At 38.9% G+C, this 16,659-nt stretch overlaps 1 protein-coding gene across 2 annotated transcripts in view; it reads left to right on the top strand.

Moving 5' to 3' along the window:
* The window catches only part of CENPF (centromere protein F), a 71,270-nt gene that overhangs the window by 35,254 nt on the left and 19,357 nt on the right, over window positions 1-16,659 (top strand). The window contains exons 9-12 of one of the 2 annotated variants that reach the window (XM_048843164.2): window positions 488-616; window positions 2,912-3,034; window positions 6,324-6,459; window positions 8,104-11,636. In XM_048843164.2, coding sequence (XP_048699121.2) covers window positions 488-616; window positions 2,912-3,034; window positions 6,324-6,459; window positions 8,104-11,636 — 3,921 coding nt within the window. The remainder of the gene's footprint in view (window positions 1-487; window positions 617-2,911; window positions 3,035-6,323; window positions 6,460-8,103; window positions 11,637-16,659) is intronic. The other variant, XM_048843165.2, reaches the window with a different exon arrangement.

The raw sequence follows: 16,659 nt of genomic DNA, 5'->3' as shown, positions 1-16,659 counted from the left end.
AGGCATTTTCCCCACGAAAAACATTGTTACAGCAATAAGTTAAACATGTAACCATAGCAAAGAAGGGAATTTTTTTCCCCAAAGGACCATGGTTATTGAGGATTAGTCTGGTTGCTTAGTTGTAATGCTCAATGTTATATCGATTCAAAAGAAGATCTCCATATAAGCTTCATTCCATTATTTGCTAGTATTTTTTTTTTTATCCACCTGTTTTGGTGTAACAGATTAAGTAGGCTACTCTGATTGATTGGCCAAACTGAGTCAGGACCCATTAGTGGCCATAACGGAATTTATGCTTTACTTGAAATTGGTTTTTAAACTCTTTTTGATTCTGTAAGAGAGGGCTTTAGTATAATTAGTAATTAGTTAGAGACTATTTACAGGGATTATTTACAGTCCCTCACCCACGTTTTCCAGTGTAAATAGTTACAGTAACTTGAGGAGAAACGTGTGTTTCTGCCCCCAACCCCAACATCTAAATTTCTAGGCACTGTTTCGTCAGCAACATTCCTTACAGACAGTGGATCAGCAGTGCAACCAGACAAAAGCCAAACTGAACCAGGACTTGCAGCAAGCCAAGAATGACTACAATGCTCTACGGGCAGAACTTGACAAAGTAGGATTTTTAATATCTGAACTATTCAAATGGAAGGGTGATGCTGAGTTTTTATTTTAAGTAAAATTTAACTGTCCTCTTTTCTGTGTTTAAAGATATATACATGACTAATATTTAAGTGCAACTAAATACATCAAAGGTCAGAGCAAGCTGCGGTATGCTCCTGTCACAGGGTGAGTTGGTCCATTAAAAGACTGGGGCACAGCTGCACCTTTTGTTAGGTTTAGCGCATCTCCCTATATGATGGGAATAAATACAAGGGTCAATACAGAAGCATGCATTTAAACTAGGCCTGCTGGCAGGTAAAAGGGCAGCCTGTGGTCATTCAAGAAAGAGACACTCCCCCGCCCCAAAAGTTCAGAGAGACATACTCGCTCCTTAGCTCCCAGGCAGGTAGCCTGTGAAGAGGGCAGGTGAAAATTTTCCAGAACTCCAAGGCAGAAGACTTTTGGGGGAAGAGATTTGCAAGGAACTGGAAACTGTGCAGGGATAAGCCTCCATTGATGGACCTGCAGGATGAAGAAGTCGCAGCTAGGAGAGAGGTTGGACTACAAGGATGGGCATGCTCTGATAAAGACCTGGAAAAACTTATGAGGCATTATAAACTGAAAGGAATAATTGAGGCTGGTAAGAGTATGTTTGAGTATTGTGTTATGATAATAAACCAAACTGGAAGAGAGCACTTCTGTAAAATCGCCACATGATAGCTGGTTTGATGAAAGATTGAAGGTAAACTGAGGTAACAGATGGGCCCAAAGGCAGTCTGGGCGTAATGTCCTGCAACAGTTCCCTTTAGCCTTGTTCTGATTTGAGCACTGCTTTTTCTCCACCCACACTCTTTAGCAGAAAACTGCTTTTTTATTTATGATTTATGATACACACGGTCTACACTGACTTAATACAGAGGTTCTAAATTTGTCCATGATAGCTGTCCTGCATAGCTATGTGTCATCCTAGCTGTCTGAGCACATTAATCAAACATTTTCTACAGAGGTGGTTAGTATTTTCTCTACACATACTCTTCTTTCCATGTTTACTCTTTAAACACTAGATTCATACCGAAACTTGGATGTCTATAGATTTTTATCCAGAAAAGCGTGCTCCTTTCTAGAATGGAACTAGATTATTTCATTCTCATTTTTTTCCTCTTGATGTTGGTAATAAATGTACTTCCTTTTTAATTTGGAGTACTATAGAGCTATTGTGACAGATATAAAACAGATAAAAAAAGGTTGAAAACCAGTTAGAATTTGGTGGTGTTACCGTTATGATCCTTTTAACTTTCTGGTTTCGATAGTGGTATAAAGTCATAAGATAAACTTAAGGTAGAGGATAGCACTACACTAATTTCCCTTACCCCCGAAGACTGTAGTTATGGAGACAGAGGTGCAAGCTGAATGTCTTTGTTGGTCCATAAATGCAGAAAATTAAGGTGTACAAATACTGGTTTTTAAGAACATGTAATCTATTCCTTGAATATATAGTAAGTGGAAAAGGTAGAGTAATTTGTCAATCTCTTGGTATTTGGATTATACAGCATTGAGTCTAGTTTGGTATTGATCCTTTCCATTTGTTGGCTGTTCAATGGCACATTTGGTGATAGCTGATCATCAGTCCAACACCTAAATGTTACCTCTCAAATGAGCAGTTGAGGACTAAGTGGGAATGGGGAAGCATCTTCTAAACCTAATAGGTGCTTCCTTTGACAAAGTATGTTACTTTATAAAAGTTGAGAGCAAGTGTTAAATCTGCTGCCCTTATGATTGAACTTAAAAGAAAGCACTGGTTAGGATTCCCAATGATTAACATACTGTACTATAAATATAGCTTAAATTATGAATATATTTATACATTACAACTATATTATTGAAAATTTGCCTGAAAATATTTTTCATATCCTTGCCCAGTCTTGAATTAAAGATTTGTGTTACCTTAACATGTACTGTTTTTGGTATGGTTACTTGAACTTTTGTGAGGGAAATACAAAATCTAGACCCCGGGATTGGGCAGTGAGAGGATGGATGTTTCAGATATTTTTAATTGCATTTTTTTAAAGCCATCATGCTGAGTTTCAAGGTTTAGGGCCAAATTCTGCTCTTAGTTGTACAACACTGACGTTAACAGTTACTTCAGACTTCTCTTTCTGTAAGAGGAAGCAGAACATAGCTTATTCTTTTTGATTTGTTTTATGACATATCTTCGGAGCTCATCATTTAAAGGGACATCAGGAATTTTTAGTTTTTTAAAATAGATTAAATATGACTACAAATAAAATGTGATGTGTTTTCCTCATAGGCAATAGCAGTGAAACAATGTTTGGAAAACAACTCCAGTGAGCTTACACAGAAGCTGTGCAGAGCAGAACAGGCTTTACTAGCAAACCAGTCAAAGGAAAATGACATGAGGAGAAACTTTGAGGTAAATAAATCAGAGGGGCAACTGGAATAATTAATAATTTAAACTGGGAATCAGTAAGAACTGGTGCCCCATATATGCCTTACTTACTCACAGGGGAACTCTGCAAGCTGTATGTTGGAGAATAGTGTATTTCCACCAGAAGTCGTGTTTTGATACTGTCTTATAGTTGTGATACAAAATAAGGCCCTGATCTTGCAGTTTTTGCAGTTGATTCCATGTGGACTAACCCCATGCGCAAAATTGTTTGTATGGTCAGGGTTTAAAAAAATAATTTTGCCCCAGCATACTACAGATAGGGTTACAGTTCATGTGGAAAGAGAACAGGAGAACTTGTGGCACCTTAGAGACTAACAAATTTACTTGAGCATAAGCTTTCATGGGCTACAGCCCACTTCATCGGATGCATAGAATGGAACATCTAGTAAGAAGATATATATATGCACATACAGAGAACATGAAAAGGTGGAAGTAGCCATACCGACTGTAAGAGGTTTTGTAGTGATAATCAAGATGGCCCATTTAGACAGTTGACAAGAAGATGTGAGGATACTTAACATGGGGAAATAGATTCAATCTGTGTAATGACCCAGCCACCCCCAGTCTCTATTCAAACCCAAGTTAATGATATCTAGTTTGCATATTAAGGTGGAGTTCATGTGGAGTTATTTGTCTAATCTAATTATGTAGTATGGTTCAAGAGATTCTTTCTATGTTTAGTCCTAAAAATAAAACATTTTAAATATCTGTTTGAGTTCATTTGGAAATTCTGGAATCATGAGCTGCTTCCTAAGATATGTGTTTTGCCTAATTCCAAGATTTCATGGTGGAATGGGTACTTTTTTGGTCACACAATCAATTTAAAGCAAGAGAAAATCCCCAAAATGATTTGTATAAATAATGAATCCCTGGGAGGTACTGCCAAACTCTTTGCCTCTTTGCATTCACATGGGTAAGTCTGCTCCTCCAGTATAATGTTCCATTACATGTCTTTTTAGTTATATTTGCTTTGCTAACAACCAAAACAAGTACATTTTTACTATTGTAAGCACTATAGACCAGCATTATCAACAAAATTCTAGCTATGAAGCCAGATCCTGACTTGGCATATATTAGCGTAGCTCCATTGAAATCAATAAAGTTATTCCAATTTACACTGCAAGGATCTGGCTGTAAGTTTTGATTTTAAAAAAATTAAAAGATTTTTTCTTTAATTTGTAGTTAGAAGGAAAATGAAAGGGAAGAGAGCTCTGAATAGTCATAGAAGGAACATCAGAGATTGTTGTTTAAGTTCCTATATTGTGCCAATTGCTGTTGTATCTGAATGCTTTCCAGACTTAAGAATAATTAAGGTGACTAGAATCTGTCATTTGAGGTTTCTATTTCTCCCATATACCCCAGAGCAGTGGTTTTCAACCTGTGGTCAACAAACCCCTGGGAGTTCACAGACTATCTAAGGGGTCCTTGAAAGGTTGTCGTTACAATGGGACAGTGGTTTTCAACCTGTGGTCTGTGGACCACTGGGGGTCCACAGACTATGTCTAAGATTTCCAAAAGGGTCTGCACCTCCATCTGAAATTTTCTAGGGTCTGCAAATGGAAAAGAGGTTGAAAACCACTGTCCTAGAGGGTAAAGGGTGTGTGTGGCGGGGAGTAAATATGAAAAAATGGTGATGTATGTTGTCATTCTAAGTTTTTGCAGGAGTCAGTTTCATAGTATTGGGCCAGCTCCTGAAAAAGCCCTGTCTCCTGCATATGCTAGTTTTACTGCTGATGTGTAGACAGTTGTTCTTGAACACAGCTACTGAAGTCTGAGAGAGTAAGATGGTATTTTGGGCCCATGTTCTTTGTAGCTTTGAAAATAACTTTGAGTCTTGATTCAGTGTTCTGCTGGGGAATCAGAGAGTGAGTGAAGCATAGGACTGATGTACTCAGGTGAACCTGTATTACTGAGAAGGTATGCTGCTGTGTTCTGTAACTGTTGCAGATTTTTCAGGGCTGATGCAGTCAAGTCTAAATACATTGGATTTCATTTATTCAACCAGGAGTTAATGAAGGCCTATGTGATTTGAGGCCAAATTGTAATCCCAAATGATGAGATGTAGCCTTACCAGATTAAGGTAGGAGAATGCATTTCTTGCAAATGATTTTGTGAAAGTCCAGCATCAGAGCATGGGATTTTTTTGCAGCTATGTTAGGTTGTTTGTTCCAGGTTTGTGTTGAATGCTTCTTAATCAGAGCCACTTGTGCAAAGTCACAGCAAGAGGGGCGGGTGTTTTAGCCATTTAAACCCCTTGAATTTCATTGGTATTTTGAACACAGGAAGCTCAGAATTCATACAGCTTTGAAACATTTGTCATACATCAGCATTGCCTGAAAATTGTGTCTCTTGACACCTGTGTGTTTTAGAGTGATTGATAGCAGAGAGTGTGTGTGTGTTTCGGTATAACAGTTGAATATTTTGGACTAGGAAGTTGTGAGAGGAAAGGAAAATAACTAGAAGCAGCCACTGTTTTATTTATGTTCTTTGGGTGACTTGTTTAAATAGCTGAAAATACAGACCTGCTGTGCAGCAAGGTTTTAATTTGTTTTCCATCCAGACCCTGCCTTTTCTTGAATTTGGCTTCTGTGCACTGATGCCCATCTGCTAGTAGTAAGTAGATGAATAAACGATGGCTTGCGTCCAATAGAGTCCCACCAATGCCATGCCATCTGTTACCCAGCAATGCAGGAGTTTGGGTGGAAGGAAATAACTTTTATTTAAGTTCCCAGGTAGGACATAGTTGTATGGGGTATTTTAACTTTTCTTAACTTATTTGGAAAAAAGATACTTAGAAAATGTACTATCCTGAACCCCCAGGTATTACTGACTAATAATACTTTACATCTATCTTGCTGATGAGCAATTTCATATATTTGAATCATCCACACTGAGAGATGGGTGGTCTGAGAACAGGAGCTGGAACTGGAAACTTCTCCTGAGTTCTGATACTGGCAGTGAAATTGACTCCACTCTGTGGCTTTGGGCAAGTCACTTAACTTCACTGACTCAGTTTTTGTGGGCTGGATTCTATCCGGTGTCAAGATCTGCTATGGGCAGGCAACAGAGAACTGGTTGCAGCTCCCTAGTTCCATACCCTGAGCCACTTAAGTACTGCTGTGATCTGTGCCAGCTGAAACCAAGGCCCAACTTTCCAGAGTCTTTATGGGACTCAGATGGGTAGTATACCACATTACACTACTCTAAGTTTATTGACTTAATCAACTGTTTTGTAACTAATGTTTTGTTGTAGGAAATGAAGAAGGAAAAAAACCTTCTTCGCTGCCAGTCTGATCAAAAGTCACGAGAAATCCATCAGCTGGAAGAACAACTAAAAACAGCCAAACAGTTTCTAAAGGAGAGCCAGAATTATGCTGAAGAGATGAAAAGTGAGTTACAGATTTCTACCTATTAAATTCTATTACAAACCATTACTTTAGCGTGGAGGATCTGTAAACCTCATTATAAATGGTGATTTGAAGCATACCCAAGGGAAAAAAGTTCCCACTGTGTGATATAGTTAAATTAACTTTTAGCTAATACATGCAATTTTCTTTCCAAACTGAGATGGAACTTTTTTATACAGATATTCTAACTCATAAAATTATATGGTTTTAAAACTATTTAAAATGAGGAATAAATATGTCCCAAACAAACCTATATGGTCAGCAAATTAAATACTACAATGTGCTCCTGTGTTTTAAAATCCCAAGCAAACAAATACACCTCAAATTATTATTCTTTAGCTTGAATATGGACTCCATCAAGCTAAAATGTGATGAAATATTACCTGCTGAGCCCTAATTTGACTTTTCCCTACATTTGTATATTTTGTTGGGAAAATGCATTTTGCATACTATGGTTTAAGAGAACCGGTAATTCTGCTAAATAGTCATTGAAAAGGAGACTGCTCCTGCTTATCTCTGTAGAAGTCTAACCTCACTTAATGAGATTTCAAAATTAAATTTATGGAACCAGTCCTGCTCCCATTTTAATCAGTATTTCTGCACTTTCCAATCCATGAGTCCACCCAAATAACTGCTTTGTGTTTTGATCTTATTTCTGGCATGTGGCAGCACTTTTGGCTAGCTAATAAAATGTAATGCCTTCTAAGTCCATTTTCTTGCTTTCACTATCTTCTATCTGTGGTTCTTACTCCACCTCTAGTAAGGTGTCAAATGGTAGCATTATCTCAGTTTTCTGGAGGGAATAGTTATGAACAAAAAATAAGTCAGAAGATGTTTGTGCTGTAGCTCTGCACTGCAACCAACAATAACTTGTCCTAATTGAAACATAACTGAATGTGGGTGCCCAGAGTCCTAGGCTGTCACCTTTAACCCCCGGACAGTTCTTCCTCTCTAATTAGTCTCTGATTATCCTCTCTAGTTATACCTTTTTTCCCCCTTTGAATCGCCAAATTCTGGGGTCTTGGAGACATTGAATTTTCCTTGTCCTGTTGGAAGGGAATGCGTGGTCTTGTTTTATATGGTAAGTTGGTGTTATTCAATAGAATTCTCTTTGCAATACAGGAAATCTCTTGTATTGTCTGCATCTCTTAATTTTACTTCATAAATCAGTCCATCAAACACCTTGATTATTTTTATATATTCTGGATCTTGAAGACAGGAAAATGGACAAATAGGGCACCAAAATTCTTCATCTGGTACTGTTACCTGTCAACCATGCGTTTCAGAGTACAAGCCATCAGACCTCAGTAAAAATGGGCTGTAGAAACAGAGATACAACTGTGAAGCACAGAGCAATTTGACTAGCAGCAGTATGTTCTTTCTGCAAAACTGAATTCTGGCAATGCTGAAATTGTCTCAGCTATACAATTTCATGGTTTGGGAATAAAGGCAGTTTTGGAACACACATGTAATTATATTCTGAAATTCTAAGAAAATTTATTGCTAGGTGAAAAATTGAAAAATGTCAATATTGCCATTTTATGGTGTTACCCATAAAAGCTACTATTGCATATTTGACATAGTTTGCTTTCACAAATTAACCACTTAATTATTTTATTACTATAGATAAGAGTTTGTCTCAGGAAGAAGACCTAAAGATACTCCAAGAGAAACTCAACAAACAAGATGCCTCTCTCACTTTGGAGAAATTGAAATTAGACTCCATTCAACATCTGCTGAAGCAAAGAGAAAGCCATACTGAGGAACTAAACAGTAAGATAAGTAAAATGGAGAAGGAATCAGAAGCCTTGCTGAAAGTTGTTGGATTAAAGGAGGGAGAATGTGAAGAACTAAAAAAGGAGTTTACTATTCTTTCTCAATGGAAAAATGAAAATGAACAACTTGTGAATAAGCTTGAGTCTGAAAAGGAAGAATTGCTGAGCAAAATTAATGACTTGGAAAGTTTTCTCAAGATTCAACAAGTTAAAAGTAATGAAAGTAGTGAGACTGTCAGAATAATGGTAAATGAGAAAGAAAAATATAGTTTAGAGATTAAAAATCTCAGAGACATGGTGGAATATAAAAGTGAAAAACTAGAGGCACAGAAAAAAGCTTATGATGAACTTCAACAAAAAGCGGAATGTTCAGATCAAAAATATCGGAAAGAAATAGAAAATATGACCTGGAAAATATCTCCGCTCACCAACCAAGTTGAAATTCTAGAACAAAAGCTACAGTTAGCAGCAAATGAAGTACTGGAAAAGGATCAATGTTATCATGAGTTGCATGGTAAATATGAGAAAATTTGCTATCTTGTAAAATCAAAAGATATTTCTGAAGTAACAGAAGACAGAGAACTACATTTACAGAATAAACATTGCAGGACTGTTTTGGGTGGTGAACAACTTCCAGTGAAAAATTCCATCACAGATGTATTAATGAGAGAACCTGGAACAATCAGTGAGGATTGGGAAGACCGTTGCGCAAAAGCTGTCCTAGAAACAGATAAAAATGATCGACAGGATATGTCAATCCTACAAGATCAGGTCACTTCTCTTGAGATTTCATTAATGGCTCAAAAGCAGTTTAAGTCACTTTTGCAGAAACCCTATGAAAAGCTGGTAGAAATCAAAGGTGAGACAGAAAAAAAGCTAGTTGAAGCAGAACAGATGCATGGAAGTTTTGTGACAGAGACTAAAAACCATATTCGTAACTTGCAAGGGGATACTTCTGCTCAGCAGGATTGTGTTGATAAAACATTAGCTGCCCTTGAGGAAAAGGACAAGCAATTGCACACTTTGAACAAAGAATTAGAAACTCAACAAGCAGAGATTTGGGATTTAAAAATCAATAATAAATTGCTTGAGGATTCAGTAAAGCAGCTACAACTTGTGTGTGACGCATGGAATTTCAAGAAAAAAGACATGTCTACAATGCTTTCCTTACGTGAAAAAGAAATTGAGGACCTTACTGAAGAAAATGGAACCCTTAAGGGCATTAACAAGGCTTTAGAACAAGAAAAAGTAGACTTACTAGAAACAAACATAATTTTTTCTAATAGTTTAAAGGAAAGAGAGGAAAGCATTTCTGAGTTATCCAGAAGACACAAGGAGGAAAGACTGTCACTCATAGAAAGATATGAAGAAATTGAAAAAGAACTTGTAGATCTACAAGGAAAATACAAATCAATGGAAGAAAAAAATGCCAACACAGAAGGCATTTTAAGACAGCAAAAAAGTCACTTTCAGGAGAGTAAAGCAGAATCAGAACAACAAGAGAAACAGCTTAGGGATGAGCGTAATGAATTCTTCTCTAAACTAGTGTCCTTAGAGGGAAAAAATAAAGATTTGATTCAGGAACTTGAGAAAGTGCAGTCAGAGTTGCAATTTAAACAATCTGAGATTGCTCACATCCAAAATGTATCTTCAGCTGAGTTGGATTGTTTGAGACAGGAAATGTTAAATGTCAGGGCAGAACAAAACAAAATGCAAGAAGAACATAACGTCTTGCTTCAAGAGAATGAGCAAATGAGCAAGGTAATAAAAACAAAGAATGAATCTCTAGCGTGTGACTTAGTTCATGACAGAAGGCCTACATCAGAACAGTTGAGAGTGTCCATGGAAGAAAAAGAGAACGAGCTGAATAAATATCAAGTTAAACTTGAGCTACTTCAGATGGATCTTGAGGACAGAGAAGTCTCTGTAGAAAACTACAGCACACAGGTAATGCAGTTGGAGGCTGCTTTAAAAAGTGTGGAAAGAAAACTTGAGGAAAGTGAAAAGGAAAAAGAGAGGATGCAGCAAGAATTACAAACTATTAAAGAAGAATTGGAAACTCCAGATCCTAAGCTTATAGTGGTGGATAAGAATGACCAATCAGTGGAGTCTGTTGTTGATGCTGATTCCCAGGTCAACTCTAAAAGAGAAATAGATGAAAAGTACTCTTTGGCTCTTCATGAGCTGACAACAAGCCAGAATGATGATGTTCAACTAGTATCCTCTTTACAGACGACAATGAACAGACTAAATGAATTGGAGAAAATGTGTGAAATGCTGCAGATTGAAAAGTTAGTGTTAACATCCGAACTTAATGACTCAAAAACTGAATGCACCACTACTGATAAAATGGCAGAAGAGGTAGAAAAAATAGTGAGTGAAGTTAAAATATTAAAAGATGAAAAAGCTATTTTTCCTGATGAATTAATGGATCAGAATGTTGAAAATGAAGTAGGAATACACTTTGATAATGAGCAAATGTCTTTCAAATCTCTGGAATGTAGTACTGAACCTAACTATAACTATGAAGATTTAAAACTGTCCAACAAAGAAGTTAAAATGCACTTTGCTGAAGTAAAAGAGAAAATTTTCTCTTTACAAAGAGAGCATCAAATCTTACATGAGCAACACTGTAGTATGATCTTCAAAGTGTCTGAGCTACAGTCCTGTATTAAAACTCTTAAGGCAGAAAATTCTGCATTGTCAACAAGTCTGAATAAAGTTAATGCTGATTCAGTGGAAGTGCAGGTGACTTCTCGCCAAAAAGATGGAGAATTTAAATTAGAGGAAACCAAGTCCTCATTTTGTCCATCATGTCTTAATGAGATGCCATATTTTCCAGAAGCAAATCTTTTGGAGTTGTCCTTTGATAGCGATCTGTGCAAATGGAGAGAAGAAAGTATTTGGCTGAATATTTCTCAAGAATCTGTTCTAGGAGATAAAACAGAAATTAGTTTAGTTGAAGAGCCCCATAATGATCAGGCATTGGACTTCATTGCAAAGGGAGAGAGCATTATACATAGAAAATCTAATCTGGAGAGTAAAATTAGAGAACTTCAGATGATATGTCAGACATATGAAAAGTCCATCAAGAGCTTCGAAAAGCAATTTCAGTCTCGTGAAAATATGAAAAATGAGATACAAGAGCTAAAACAACTAATTATTTCTGAAAGGAAAGAATCGGATGACCTCAGAAAGCAAAATATATCTGACAATGAACAGTGGCAACAAAAACTGAGTAATGTGACAATGGAGATGGAATATAAACTGGCAGCAGAGAAGAAACAGATTGAGCACTTGTCTCTGGAGCTAGAAGTAGCAAGACTCCAGCTACAAGGCCTTGATTTAAGTTCACGTTCCCTGCTATGCATAGATATTGAAGATGTAAGTAAGGAATTTTGTGTGCATCATTGTTTTCATTTGATTTATAGTAAAACCAAAACCAGGTTCACTTAGGTAAAATGGAAACTATTCAAAATGATTTGTCCTATATCTTAGTTGAAATGGTACAATACAGAAAATAACAAAGCCATGTTATTTTCAGTCTCTGTTATCAATGCTGGATAAGAGCAATATCAATATCCTTTGCTGACATTTTAATAAGGCATTTTATACTTAAGCTTTTAAGAGCAAAAATATTAAATTGTGTCCTTTTTAATATCTATTCTCATATAACATTTGATATAACTGCTTCATTAGTAGTATGGAAATCTTATTAAATCTGTTATCTTATAAACTTCTGGCTATCAAAGATACAGGAGGTCTTTAGCGGGACACCTGAAAACATGCTAAAATGTGCACATTTTGTTTGTTCTGCTGCCCAGCTTTTCTCCTCATTCGTAACAAAGCGGTGATACCTTTCACCTGTAGAACTGGGAGGTGGACCAGTGTTGTTGCTGAAGGCTCCAGGACTGAGCTCCACCCTTCAACTCAGGCCACCAGAAATTGTGTCCAGCAGCAGAACAAGTTGGCGGTTCAGTTTCTCCCAACAACTTTGTTTTATAACTAATTTTTGTTCATTTTTCTGCAATACTAATTTCATTTCAACTTCTTGCTCCTCTCTCCCTCTCCTCAAGTAAGTTCTCTGGATCTGCAAATGCAGCACCTCTCAGTAACTCCCTTTGACCGCTATTGCAGTGGTAGAAAAGCCCTGCAAGATCAAGCTAAGTCCAAGTAGTGCAGTGGGCAGCTTTTTAGGAGTCGGGTATGTCTATACTACCCACTGAATTGGTGGGCAGTGATCGATCCAGCGGGGGTCAATTTATCGTGTCTACTCTAGATGCGATAAATTGACCCCTGAGCACTCTCCCGTCGACTCCTGTACTCCACTGGCGCGAGAGGCGCAGGCAGAGTCGATGGGGGAGCGTCAGCAGTCGACTCATCACAGTGAAGACACCGAGGTGAGTAGATTTAAGTATGTCGACTTCAGCTACGTTATTCGCATAGCTGAAGTTGTATAACTTAGATTGGTCATCCCTCTCACACACACCCCCCACCCCCGTGTAGACCAGGCCTTAGAGGGTGACCTATGTTCTGCTGCTACAAGCCACCAATCCTTGCTCTGTGAGGGGATGGGGCTCTCTTGGACCAACGTACTAGTGCCATGCATGCACACATAACACACCTATTTGAAGCCCTGATTCCATTGTGAGAAGGCTTGATGAGGAGAATGAGGATTCTCTAGTTGATGAGAACCCCACATAGCCTGCTCAGAAATAACACTTGGAAACTCCATATGCTCTGGGTCCCAAAAAGACAAAAGGAATTGTCCCCTTTGTAAGGAAGTCATATGTATAATTAATGAGCAGGTTGTATAAACATCAGGCTTTAAACATTTTCTCTTGCCTTCCCACTCTTAGGATGCGTTTGCTGGGGTTTTCTCCTATATACGGGTCTCCTGGAGTGCTCTGTATCAGTGTCACTGAACACTCCTACCCTGCAGTATATCTGGGCATGCAGAGACACGTTACTTCTGTGAAGCCCTGTCTGAGGTGGCAGGGTAATGTAAATTGTTTATCTCTGCTTTTCAGCCTGGGACCTTCTTTCAACCAGGGAAGGGGCCCCAAATTTTAGGTCACAATGGAGTGGGAATTGTTCCTGTCCATCTATCAGGTCAAGGACGCACGCTTTACCAGGGAAAGGAGTTTGGAGTCTCCTCCTCCTCTCCATAGGCTTGCTCAGCGTTGAAGTCTAAGGAGCTTTCAGACAGTGTGTGCCCAGAACAGAGGCACTTAAGAATTCCATTCCTTATGTACCTGCACCATCACAGGATTACAGAGGCGTCAAGGAGAAATCCCTTCCCATGTTCAAAATGGCTCCTGCTTTACTGAGTAAAAAGCCCCAAATGGTACTAATTTTCTTTGGAAGTACTTACCTGGGTTCTTGCCTGGCCAGCCTGAGGGTGTAGACAGAACCCTTTCAAGCACCTGGGGCCATCTAGCAGGCTATTCCAACAATCAGCATTTGTCTCAGTATCCCTCCTTAGTTGAGAAATCCCCAGATCAGGATGATTACGCTACCTCACTTCTGTAAACAATTGGGGGAAGTACCCCATGTACACCACCACACAGAAAAAAACCCCAAATCCAGATGACTCTCAGCACTGGAAACCAGTGTCTTGAAAAAAACCTCTATAATAAACTATCTAGTTTCTCATACTTTCCTCCTTTGAGATCATCATTTCCAGTTAAAACTAGATGTTAAACTAAAATGTTATATAAAAATATAAGGTAAATTTGGGGAACCTAAGTGCAGCAGTAATCATACCAGAAAGAGACTTAGCCGTGCCCCCAGAAGGGGGTTCCTTCCAAAAGATTCCATTTACCAAAAGAGTGAGGACACGACGTCAAAATTTCAAAACTTCAACTGTGGTCATTTCTTATACCTAGTAAGGAAAAGCTACTTGGTGGCAAGCAAGTGGGTCATAGTCTCTAGGGCAGGGGTCCCCAATGCGGTGACTGCGGGCACCATGGCATGCGCCGGGGCATTTTTGTGCGCTCGCAGGACACCCTGCTGCCAAAATGCCGCTGAGAAGTGTTGCTGTTTCTCAGCGGCATTTCAGCGGTGGCGCTTCTTGCCGCTGCCGCTTCTCAACAGTGGCATTTTGGTGGCAGGGTGTCGGGCGCCCGCCACAGTCTTCTGGGAATAGCAATATGCTATTCCCACAAGAAAGGTTGGGGACCACTGCTCTAGGATATGATCCTCAATTTGAGTGTGAGAGTTCTCTGGGTTACAGTCTAGTCAAATCCTTGAAGTGGTGTGCAAGATACTCTTTCATGGCAATTTTTCCTCTATCTTGATGTGATTTGTGTCAAACCATCCTTACTCTCTGGCTATAAGGAAACTGTTTACACTCATGAACATGAAAAAAATCATCCATACCCTGTGCATCCACATTTACAAGTGGAAGGCTATTTGGGGAACCAGCAAAATTAGTCGCTGACATAACAGAAGCCTGAACCCTCCTTGTCAAAGCCAGCATGGTAATCTGTTGGTCACTGCCAACACCAAAGGTATTCATGAAGGGAGTGTTTGCCTAGCAGAGGGAAAAGTGTGAAGCAGAAGCTCACATGGAAGACCTAAATATTTTTCTTCCCAAACAATTAAATCTTCAGCATCACACAGACAAAATGATCATTTGTGTGTGAAGACTTTACAACTCCTGTACAACACTCTTCTTTTTGACCTACCCTCTGTGTCCAGAGGTTTAAATGGCTGGTAGTAGTCATAGCAAGGCTGAGGTCCCAAGTTACACAACCCGATCCATTTATAGATAACATCACTGTTTGTGCCCTGTCCAGAGAAACAGATCCATTTATAACTTGCCAGCTGCTAGAAAGGATTCCAACCCACCTGGAGTTCAAAATCAAGAATATTCTGAATTCAGTGCAGGAAATTGTTCAACCAGGTTAAAAATAGGCATGGCTTTGACTATAAATTTACCACTATGGTAAAGATTTACAAAGAACCAAAACTTCATCTCATCAGTTGTATCCTGGCAGCAGTCACCCTGTAGCCAGTCTTCTCCAGTGACCAGGTTTGCTGATGCCATGCTATCTTCTATCTTCTGAGTGGGATTTCACAGTGTGCCTCCAGAAATTCCTTTTGTGGACACGTCATTCTCAGATCCTGTCCAAATGTCTCTTTTGGGGCAGGTAAGTACAAGCAACATACTTTAAGCCAACCCAGTTTTCACTTTGGCCCTTGGATGATTGCTACAGGAACAAACCTCACATGGTGAAGAGCATACCTGGAAGGCAAGATGACCCCAGGGTTATGGTCCCTCACTCAGAAAAAAGAGCATCCAGCTTTCTCAACCTCACAACTTGTGCTGTACAGTTTTTCAGTATGTCAGGGTACACTTCCTTTTAGTTTACTTTTACAGAATTCAATAGTGTTGGAACAAAAACATAGGAATGGACAGATGGGATCAAACCAGTAGTCCATTGAGTCCTCTGTCATCTGACAGTGGCCAATAGCAGTTGCTTCAAAGGAAGGTTCAAGAAACCCTGTAGAGGGCAGTTAAGGAATAACTGACCCACAAGGGAAATTTCTTCCTATCTCCTGTTAGAGGTTGGCTTGTGCTCTGAAGTATGAATGTTTAAATCCCTTTCAACATAAGTGAGCAACCAGAGGTCAGAACTTTTCTCTCAGAGGCCATGGAAATGTCAGATGTAGAGAAGAATCTGCTGCTTTGCAAGACAGTTTGCATAAACGGAAGAGGAAAGAGCTGAAGTCATCCTTCTAGTTCTTCACTCGCAAGAAGTCCTGGGAATTTTTGGACATGATTGATAGCTAAGGAAACTCCACTATAGCTGCAGAAGAACCAGATCGCTTGAAGTATGGGCCCCCATTTCATCTGTACCTGAGCTGCCTATAATTTAACAGCCTGGATGTCAAAAGAAAAGTGCAGTTCAGCAGAGATTATCCATTAGCCCAGTGATTCTCAAACTTTTGTGCTGGTGACCCCTTTCACATAGCAAGCCTCTGAGTGTGATCCCCCTTATAAATTAAAAACACTTCTTTAGCCTCACTGATACATTTTGGTATCCAGACAGAATTCAATCAGGAAATTTCATTCATTGTTCTGGTAAAGTTTCACTTATGGTGCAAAGGAAACAATACATTTTTGGGTGCAGGGACTATCTCTTTGTTATATATTTTTGTGGTACCCAGCATAATCGGGCCCTGTTGTCTAATTAGTACAAAAAATTAATAATGATCACAACATTTGGATGATCTTAGCTACACTGGAGTTTCTCCCATATGGTTGGTTAGAGACCTACAACCAAACACCATAATAAGTTTGGGTACTAGCCATAAGTGTTCTTTATGCAGGTATATCAAACTCCCAGCTGAGCACCAAATGTCAAGTTTCATCAGTCTGGCCAGCAGTTTCCTTTTCTAA

This window comes from Caretta caretta, chromosome 3 (genome assembly GCF_965140235.1).
Source record: "Caretta caretta isolate rCarCar2 chromosome 3, rCarCar1.hap1, whole genome shotgun sequence".
Taxonomy (NCBI): domain Eukaryota; kingdom Metazoa; phylum Chordata; order Testudines; family Cheloniidae; genus Caretta; species Caretta caretta.
Note: the sequence above shows the minus strand (reverse complement) of the source record. Positions and strands in the feature narration are given on the sequence as shown.